The 9,983-nt window shown below is 46.0% G+C and overlaps 1 protein-coding gene across 1 annotated transcript in view; it reads left to right on the forward strand.

Moving 5' to 3' along the window:
• The window catches only part of LOC116991524 (aromatase), a 12,436-nt gene extending 3,200 nt beyond the window's left edge, over positions 1 to 9,236 (forward strand). The window contains exons 4-9 of the mRNA XM_033050184.1: positions 747 to 923; positions 3,080 to 3,194; positions 4,247 to 4,361; positions 4,803 to 4,965; positions 5,683 to 5,924; positions 8,875 to 9,236. Coding sequence (XP_032906075.1) covers positions 747 to 923; positions 3,080 to 3,194; positions 4,247 to 4,361; positions 4,803 to 4,965; positions 5,683 to 5,924; positions 8,875 to 9,114 — 1,052 coding nt within the window. The 3' untranslated portion in view covers positions 9,115 to 9,236. The remainder of the gene's footprint in view (positions 1 to 746; positions 924 to 3,079; positions 3,195 to 4,246; positions 4,362 to 4,802; positions 4,966 to 5,682; positions 5,925 to 8,874) is intronic.
• Positions 9,237 to 9,983: the final 747 nt, after the last annotated feature.

The raw sequence follows: 9,983 nt of genomic DNA on the forward strand, positions 1-9,983 counted from the left end.
CAAGTGTGTTTAATTGTCGTCTGAACAACAGAATGATGAAATCCTTACTTGCTAAAGCTTTACAGGCCCATTAATGAAATAGCATGCAGATAAATATGTAAGGATCAATAATACAATAAATTGATAATCAGCAACACCAGGTAATCAGTTCATAATAAAGCAAAACGGAAGTCCGTAGTGTAACCAAAACCAAGCCGATAGGAGGCCATAGTTGCTGAGGTTAGTGCAGTTTTCAAGAGCCTGCTGGTTGTTGAGAGGAAGCTGTTCCTGAAGCTGAAGGGCACAGTTTTCAGGCTCCTGTACCTCCTTCACATCCAAAATCAGTACCCTGTCCCTGCTTTCTCCCCATATCCATTGATTTCCGTTAGCCCTAAGAGCTATATCTAACTCCAGTGAATTGGCCTCCACTGCCTTCTGTGGCAGAGAATTCCACAGATTCACAACTCTCTGGGTGAAAAGGTTTTCCCTTATTTCAGTCCTAAAGAGGCCTACCCCTTATTCTTAAAATGTGACCCCTGGTTCTGGACTCCTCCAACATCAGGAACATTGTTCCTGCATCTAGCCTGTCCAATCCCTTAAGAATCTCACATGTTTCTATAAGACCACCCTCTCATCCTTCTAAATTCCAGTGAACATAAGCCCAGTCGATCCATCCACACCTGAATTTTAAATACTGGATGTGTTTGCTGTACAGTCACTGTATGCACTGTAAGACTTGGTGTGAGTGGAGTGTGTATCTATTTCAGCCCTGACTGGCCCTGGTCTTCAGAAGACGCTTGCTGCCAGTGTGGTGTCTACCCTTAGCCACCTGGAGAAGCTGCTCGGAGGGAACCAGACTACTACCTGTGTGGACATTCTGCTGTTCCTCAGAGCCATAACCCTGGACATCTCCAACAGGCTATTCCTTCGCGTACCTCTGCACGGTAATCCCAATCTTTGTCCTGCCGAATGCAGACAGAGACAGAGTCTGAAGCAGGGTCCCTGCCCCATTCCCTCCACAGATGCTGCCTGACCCGTTGAGCTACTCCCACATGTTGTGTCTACCTGCGGTGGGAATGGGCAGATGGCTCTTTGGGCCGGGGTCCTACTTCAGACTGATGGAGTAACACCAACCCCACCCCCACCTCTCTTTGTGTAGGGAGGAACTGCAGATGCTGGTTTAAACTCAAAGTGCTGGAGTAACTCAGCGGGCCAGGCAGCATATCTTCACACTGTGTTTTTGATTTTCTGTTTTTGGATTGAATTCTGTTTTTAATTTGTGTCTCTGTGATGTCTTTATTACTTGTTATATTCCGATTATATGTTATTCCGATTACTATGTAAGGTGTCCTTGAGATGTCTGAAAGGCGCCCATTAAATAAAATTTATTATTATTATTATTATATCTGGAGAGAAGGAATAGGTGACGTTTCGGGTCAAGACCCTTCTTCAGACTGCGAGTCAGGGGATATAGGACAAATGAATGGAAGATAAAGCAAAAAGCAATGATAATGAAGGAAAGTTGAAGCCCGCAATGGACCACAGTGGTGATCTCTCTTTTCCAGGTTTCTCCCCCGTTCAATCTGTCTGAAGAAGGGTCCCGACCCGAAACATTGTCTGTCCATTCCCTCCACAGATGCCGCCGGACCCGTTAGGTTCCTCCAGCACTTTGTTTTCACTTAAGATTCCAGCAACTGCAGTTCCTTGTGTCACCATATTAATCCTCATTTGTATTATTTGAGTGTAATACACGTGCCTCTTTGCTGCCAAGATGTCCGAAATGATTGGTATTCATTTTGATGCATTTAATTACAATTTAAGTACAAAAGTCAAGAGTTGTAATTTTCACATACATCGGAAACGGAACAATGACATTCTCACTGGCTGCGGCTTTGCATAAATTGATAGGTTCTCGCAGCAGAATGAAACCATTCGGCCCATCAAGTCTACTCCACCATTCAATCATTGGCTGATCTGTCTTTCCCTCTCAACCCTATTCTCCAACCATCTCCCCATAAACCCTAACATCCTTACTAATCAAGAATATCCATCTCTGCCTTAAAAATATCCATTGACTTGGCCTCCACAGCTGTCCGTGGCAATGAATTCCAGACCCATTACAGACCCATTACAGACCCATTACAGACCCATTACAGACCCATAACACAGATAAATATATAATAATACATACATTAAATTAATAACAGTGACATTAGGTAGCGATAATAGTGTAATAACTGATCTTACTGGTAGTTATTCTGGCCGTGAGGATTAAAATGTCGTATTAATCCAAAACAACTAATCCCTCTGTGTTATTTTAATTCATCCATTCATAAACCAATTTGATTTACTGATTAACGTTTTGTTCATTACAAACGGTGCAGGGATTCATTTCACACCAATGCGGTGAGGAGGGGGAGAGTCTAGGACCAGAGGCTACAGCCTCAGAATAAACAGACGTGCCTTTAGAAAGGAGATGAGAAGGAATTTATTTAGACAGAGGGTGGTGAATCTGAGGAATTCATTGCCCAACAAGGCTGTGGAGGCCAAGTCAATGGATATTTTTAAGGCAGAGATGGACAGATTCTTGATTAGTACGGGTGGGGTAACTTATGGGGAGAAGGCAGGAGAATGGGGTTGAGAGGGAAAAATAAATCAGCCATGATTGAATGGCGGAGTAGACTTGATGGGCTGAATGGCCCTATTCTTCCCCTAGCACTTATCCTGTGGCACCTTAATCCAAGGATAAAAATAGAAAAAGTTGAACAGTGCGGAATATTAGCAAACAGATTCCGATCGGAGCTAAGTATTTTTCTCTTTCTGGGGAGAAACCAATTTGTAGCCTTTGGCCTGGACTTGCATGCTGAGGATAGACACAAAATGCTGGAGTAACTCAGCGGGACAGGCAGCATCTCTGGAGAGAAGGAATGGGGGACGTTTCGGGTCGAGACCCTTCTTCGGATTCCTGTTAGGGTGTGGGAATGGGGAGGAGGGTGGAGGGGGCTGGGTATGGATTCCTAGGCCAGGCAGGCAGCGCGTTCATACAGCTCGGGTGACTTGGTCGTCCGTGGAAGAGCTGACGCATTGGTTTGTTTTGCAGAGGGAGAAATTGTGGCCAAAATCCAGAAGTACTTTGACACATGGCAGACGCTCCTGCTGAAACCTGACATTTTCTTCAAGTTCAAGTGGTTGTACAAGAAGTATGAGGAGGCAGCGTGAGTATAATTACTTTATGGAGGCAAAGTCCAGCTTCCATTGCAATCGAGGTTACATTGGAATACAGAGGACAGTGAGAGTGAATGCCAGGGCCGCAGGGACGGGTACAAATGATAGATGCAATTTATATTTGCTTTTCGTGGGCATGTAAAGTGAAGGGTTCAATGGGTGGAACTCTCCCTATGGGTGGCAATGGCCCTGGATGTGGCATTGGCCTTGTGGGTGAGGCTCACCCTTTGGGTGGCACTGGCCCTGTGGGTGGGGCCCACTCTAGGCGGGGGCCCTGGATGTGGCACTGGCCTTATGGGTGAGGCTCACCCTTTGGGTGGCACTGGCCCTGGATGTGGCACTGGCCTTGTGGGTGAGGCTCACCCTTTGGGTGGCACTGGCCCTGTGGGTGGGGCTCACTCTAGGCGGGGGCTCTCCCTATGGGTGGCACTGGCCTTGTATGTGGCACTGGCCCTGTGGGTGGGGCTCACCCTAGGCAGGGGCTCACCTTATGGGTGGGATGGGCCCAGTGGGCGGGAAGCAGCCATATTACAGTACATTCAACTTTTCTTTTAATCATATTTTACATGTCAACAATAGGTGTAAAGGGATCAGGTTTATAGGCAGCAACCCTGCTGAATATTAGAAGAGGTTTTTACTTCAAATTTTAACTTAGTTTAGAGATACAGTAAGGAGCAGATCCTTCGGCCTACCAAGTCCACACTGACTATCTACCACCCGCCCACACTAGTTTTATGGTGTCCCCCCTTTCTCATCCACTCTCTACATTAGGGGTAATTTACAATTAACCTACAATTCACACTAGGGGTAAATTACCAATTAACCTACAAACCCGCACGTCTTTGGGATGTGGGAGGAACCTGGGAGAAACCAATATGGTAACAGGGTTGAACGTGCAAACTCCACACAGACTGCACCCGGAGTCGGGATTGAACCTGGGTCTCAGGCTCTGTGAGGTGTGTGGAGCTGCAAGAACGCGTCTTCCTTAAGTTCCCGTCTCGTCAAGCTCACAGTCACAATGGTCTGTGTGGTCACATTTCAGGCAGGAATTGCAGGATGCAGTGGAAGGTTTGCTGCTGAAGAAACAGCAGGAGCTGAGAGAAGCTGAGAAACTGCAGGACATCTCTGACTTTGCCACCGACCTGATCTTTGCACAAGTGAGTGACCTCTCAGTTAACCCTCCGCTAACTAGTGAATTGCCTGGAAACAAGCCCTTCGGCCCACCGAGTCCACGCCGACCATCGATCACCCATTCACACTAGTTCTATGTTATCTCACTCTCTCATCCGCCCCCCACACATTCGGGGAAATTTACTAAGACCAAATAACCTACAAACCCGCACGTCTTTGGGATGTGGGAGGAAAACGGAGCACCTGGAGGAAGCCCTAGCGGTCACAGGGAGAACGTGCAAGCTCCACACAGATAGCACCCAAGGTCAGGGTTGAACCCGGGCACTCTGGAGCCTTGAGGCAGCAGCTCTACCAGTTGTGCCACTGTGCCACCTCACCCAGTGGCTTTGTCTTGTGTGGGTAATGCAATGTTGGCGTTGGGTGTGCCAGTGCCGAACTAACGTGTCTTTTTTCTGCTGTCTGTGCAGACACATGGGGAGCTGACCGCTGACAATGTCAGGCAGAGCATGTTGGAGATTCTGATCGCGGGGCCCGACACCATGTCTGTCACCATCTACTTCATGCTGATGCTGATTGCACAGCACCCAGAGGTGGAGAAGGATATAATGGAAGAGATCCACACAGTGATCGGTACGAGGCAGTGAGAGAGAGACAAGGCAGAGAGGCTGACCAGGCTGTAGTCTCTACACTGAAACTACCTTGGTACTCGGATCCAAACTCTGAGCTTTGCTTTGTGAAAAGCAACCAAAGTCAGCAGGAAGTAAATCTAAGTTACGTATTTGCTTATGTTTAGAAATACAGCATGGAAACAGGCTGATCAAGTCTGTGTCGACCCTTAATCAACCTATGCACAGATCCTTTGAGTCATAGAGTCACACCGCACGGAAACAGGCCCTTCGGCCCAATTTGCCGATGCCGACCAAGATGCCCCATCTACACTAGTCCCACCTGCGCATGTTTGGCCCATATCCCTCTAAACATTTCCTATCCAGGTTCCTGTTACAAATTCTAAGCTTCTAGTTCTACGCTATCATCGTTGCATCCACTTCGTACACACCAGGTACAATATATTGGTAAAAGACTCTGAGGCCAATTAACCTACAAACCCGCACATCTTTGGGATGTGGGAAGAAACCGGTGCACCCGGAGGGAACCCACGCGGTCACAGGGAGAACGTGCAATCTCCTCACATTGACAGCACCCAAGATCAGGTTCGAAATTGGGTCCCCACGGTGTTGTGGGACAGCAGCTAGACCAGTTGTGTCTCTGTGCCCACCACCTCATCCAGTAGATCATTACCGGTCAGATGCCTGACTAGATTATAACCCCGTCCCTCTTCATTTCCAGGGGAACGGGAGGTCCAGAACAGTGACCTGCAGCAGCTGAAGACGCTGGGGAACTTCATCAACGAGAGCATGAGGTATCAGCCCGTGGTGGACATTACCATGCGCAAGGCGCTGAAAGATGACGTGATCGATGGCTTCCTGGTGAAGAAAGGTACCAACATCATCCTTAACCTGGGCCGCATGCACAAAGACCAATTCTTTCTCAAGCCGAACGAGTTCAGCCTGGAAAACTTTGCCCAAAACGTGAGTACCTCTACTTGTACCTTGCACCTCACATTCCATAAGATCATAAGAGATAGGAGCAGAATTAGGCCATTCAGCCCATCAAGTCTAGTCTACCATTCAATCATGGCTGATCTATCTCTGCCTCCTAACCCCATTCTCCTGCATTCTCCCCAGAACCTCTGACTGCCGTCTTAATCCAGAATTTGTCTATCTCTACCTTAAAAATATCCACTGACTTAGCCTCCACTGACTTAGCCTCCACTGACTTGCCCCCCTGTGGCCATTCTCTTATTGCTGCCCCTGTTTGTATCACATCAATGACATAACTCCAAATGGGCTCAGCAGCTGCTGTTATTAAAGGCAGCACAAGGAGACTGCCCCAGTGGCATGCACGAGTGTTTGACCAATGCATGTTGCAGCATGCAGATTCTGCACGGGCACCGGATGCACTAATTCCACTCACTGCTTTACACATTTTTATTTATGAATGGAACATCGGAAGCTCATTACCCCATAACCTCTGACTCCCGTATTCCAACTCACCATTCCCGCAGACATAAAATACTGCAGATGCCACATTGCTGAAATAAATACCGAGAGGGCTGGAAAAACAGTCGGTTTGGCAGTAATCTGTATGCAGATGATTAGAGTTAACTTCTATGACAAAAACTGTTCTGATTGGCCAGAATCCTTAATTCATCTCCACAGATGCTGCCTGGCCTACTGAGTATTTTATTTAATTAAGTTTAGTTTAATTTATTATTTTATAATTATTATGCTTTGTTCAGTCTATTTGTGACAGTATAAAGGCAATGTTCAATGCACGCAGGAGTAACTCAGCGGGTCAGGCAGCATCTCTGGAGAGAAGGAATAGGTGACGTTTCAGGTTGAGACCCTTCTTCAGATTTTCGGAAGGTGGTGATGTGTTGACGTTCTGCTTGTGTCCATTCTTCCTTCGTCAGGTGATGTTTAGTTTATTTAGTTTAGAGATACAGCACGGAAACAGGGCCCTCCCAGTTGGGTGTGGGTGGTGAAGAAAGCTCCCTGTTCACAGGTAAAGGACGGACCTTCACTCCAGTGGAGATGAAGGGGTGCCTGTGACCCGGGTACATCTCAGTTAACTCACAACTTTCAAACAGGTTGCATTTAGATAAACATTTTTAATTACTTTTGTATCATATCCAAATTCTAAAATCATCACTTAATAAAACAACATTTGCTGGAAACCTTTGTTCCGATGAAAACTCTTCAAAGCTGAAACACTGCGCCTTTCCACAGATGCTGCCCACCCTGTTGTGTATTTACAGCATTTTCCATTTTATTTCATATTTCATATTTGCAGCATCTGCTGTTGCTATTTGTTTTTTTTTAATTTTTAAATAATGTGCTTAGTTTTAGTTTAGCTTCTAGATACGGCACGGAAACCGGCCCTTCGGCCCACCGAGTCCGTGCTGACCAGAGATCCCCCCCATACACTAACTAGCACTATCCTACACACTCTAGGGACAATTTACAATTTTACTGAAGCCAATTGTCCGGCAAACCTGTTCATCTTTAGAGCGTGTGAGGAAACCTGAGCACTCAGAGAAAACCCACGCAGTCACAGGGAGAACGTACAAACTCTGTACGGACAGCACCCATAGTCAGGATCGAACCCGGGTCTCTGGCGCTGTGTGAGGCAGGACTCTAAAAATATAAGAGCAAAGAGGAAGATACAAAATGCAGAATATAGGTGTCAGCAGGGTAGTGCATCAGCTCCAGAGTCCAATGCCTGCAATGGGGCACAGCTGAATCAGACCCTAGCTTATCCTTTCATTGTGCTGAAAGCAAGTTACTGTGCTGTACTGTCTCGATGGAAGGACCATTTGGAAGCCTGATATCAGAGGAGAAGCTGTTCCTGAGTCTGCTGATGAAACTTTCCAGCTTCTCTGCTGGACGGGGGCAGAGAGAAGAAAGAATGACCAGGGTGGGACGAGTATTTGATGATATTGGCTGCTTTTCCAAAGCAGCCTGAAGTGTAGATGGAATCGATGGTGGGAAGTCTGCTTGGTGCGATGGACTGGGCTACATCTGCAACTCTGCAATTATTTATTGGGCAGAGTTATTCCCAAACCAAGCTATGATGCAACCCGACCATATGCTTCCATTCCCTGCACTTCCATATGCCCATTCAAAAACCTTTAAAATCCAACTAACGCATCTCCTTCCACCACCACCCTTGGCAGAACCTTCCAGGCACCCAACACCCACTGTGCAAAAAAACCTTCCTTGCACATTCCCTTTAAATATTTACCTCTTAACTTAAAGCTATGCCCTCTATACTTCTAATCACATCTCCTCCTAACCTCTGACATTCCAGAGAACTCAGGAACAAACTTCAGGTTTCACCCCTTAGATTGCCTGTAACTTGGCAGGAGCTGTACATTGCAAAAAAAATGGCAGCGCGGAGATTTGTACATGAACCTTGACATTTACATCTTTTGAAAACAAATCGGAGTCGATCTAGAAATCGAAAATGTCCATTGGCTTTTTCATCAAACTACAAATACATCTGCAGTTTCGATGGTGGCACAGAACTGGTTGATATATGGTGCAGTGGTAGAGTTGCTGCCTCACAGCGTCAGAGACCCGGGTTTAATCCTGACCACGAGTGCTGTCTGTGCGGAGTTTGTACGTTCTCCCTGTGACCACGCGGGTTTTCCACGGGTGCTCTGGTTTCCTCCCACATCCTAAAGACGTGCAGGTTTGTAGGTTAACTGGCTTCTATAAATTGTGTCTAGTTGGTATAACTAAATGTAAAACTAAGTGTAAAACGAAGTCTGAACCAAGCTAATCTCTGTATGATGGTTTACATGGTAGCGTTGATCTGGTTTAATCTTTGTACATGATAGTTCTTGGTAAATATAATACACTGCCTCTGTCTCTTTGTGGACAAGTGTAACATCGTTTACCAATTCTGTGTTTCCAGGTGCCACACCGTTACTTTCAGCCATTTGGCTGCGGCCCACGCTCCTGTGTGGGGAAATACGTCGCCATGGTGATGATGAAAGGTATCTTGGTGACAATGTTGAAGCACTATACTGTGCACGCACACAATGGGAAAGCCCCGCATAACATCAAGCACAACAACGATCTGTCCTTCCAACCTAATGAGGCACATGGACCTCTCCAGATGGTGTTCACCCTGAGGAAACGCACAGAGGCCTAGGAGAGAGTCCCAGGGCAAGTGGAACAAACACATGTGTGACTTAGAACGAACTGGGGAAAACCACCCAATTGAAACTCTGTCACCTTCTCACAACATAGACTCCAAACCATGAGTAGCAACGTAGGCAGTGTCTTTGACTGTGAAGCTTAGATGTTGCGGTTATTTTTCAACATAAAGTAATTTTCCTATGAATTTGGGTCTTTTCCCTTTTCCAATACATTCCATCCTGGCTATCCACGGATTTGCTTTCTGTGGAACCACGGTTTCACAAAATTAACTTCAAATGATTGTGTCTGTGTACACTTGCGTATACTAGGAACTAGTCGTTGTCTGGTTAGTTGTAGCAGTCCATTCCCAAAGCACCTGTGTCGAGTTACTACCTCCCTACACCATTCTTTACACAGTCCCACTCTGTAGTTCTATCATCTGTAGCCATTTACAAGTTTGGATAGACATCGTTAGCGAGCTAAACATCCTTTCCTGTTACGCGTTTAAATGTTTTTGTGTGTTTATGCTTTTGGAACATTATGGGGCATATTAGCGCTATTTGCGAGGTGTTTGGGCAGCAAAGGAGGGCGTCTTAGTCGAACCCATGTTTCTGTTCTCTGTGGGAAGATCAAACGCCAAACCCTCTCAGATAACGAGGGCCTGAGTGTATACTGAATATTGAGATACAATTATCTCAATTATGTGAATAAAAATGTAGTTAAATAAAAACTAAATACTCTCAAACTTAGTTATGAGATCTGAAAAAATATATAGAGGGGAAAGTCATCTTTGGTAAACAGAACAAAATATCCTTAATAAGGGAAAGATATTTCAAGGCGAGGATAATTTTCACTCTGTTGTCAGGGCAGACTCATGTGTCA

Source organism: Amblyraja radiata, chromosome 34 (assembly GCF_010909765.2).
Source record: "Amblyraja radiata isolate CabotCenter1 chromosome 34, sAmbRad1.1.pri, whole genome shotgun sequence".
In the NCBI taxonomy this organism is placed as follows: Eukaryota; Metazoa; Chordata; class Chondrichthyes; order Rajiformes; family Rajidae; genus Amblyraja; species Amblyraja radiata.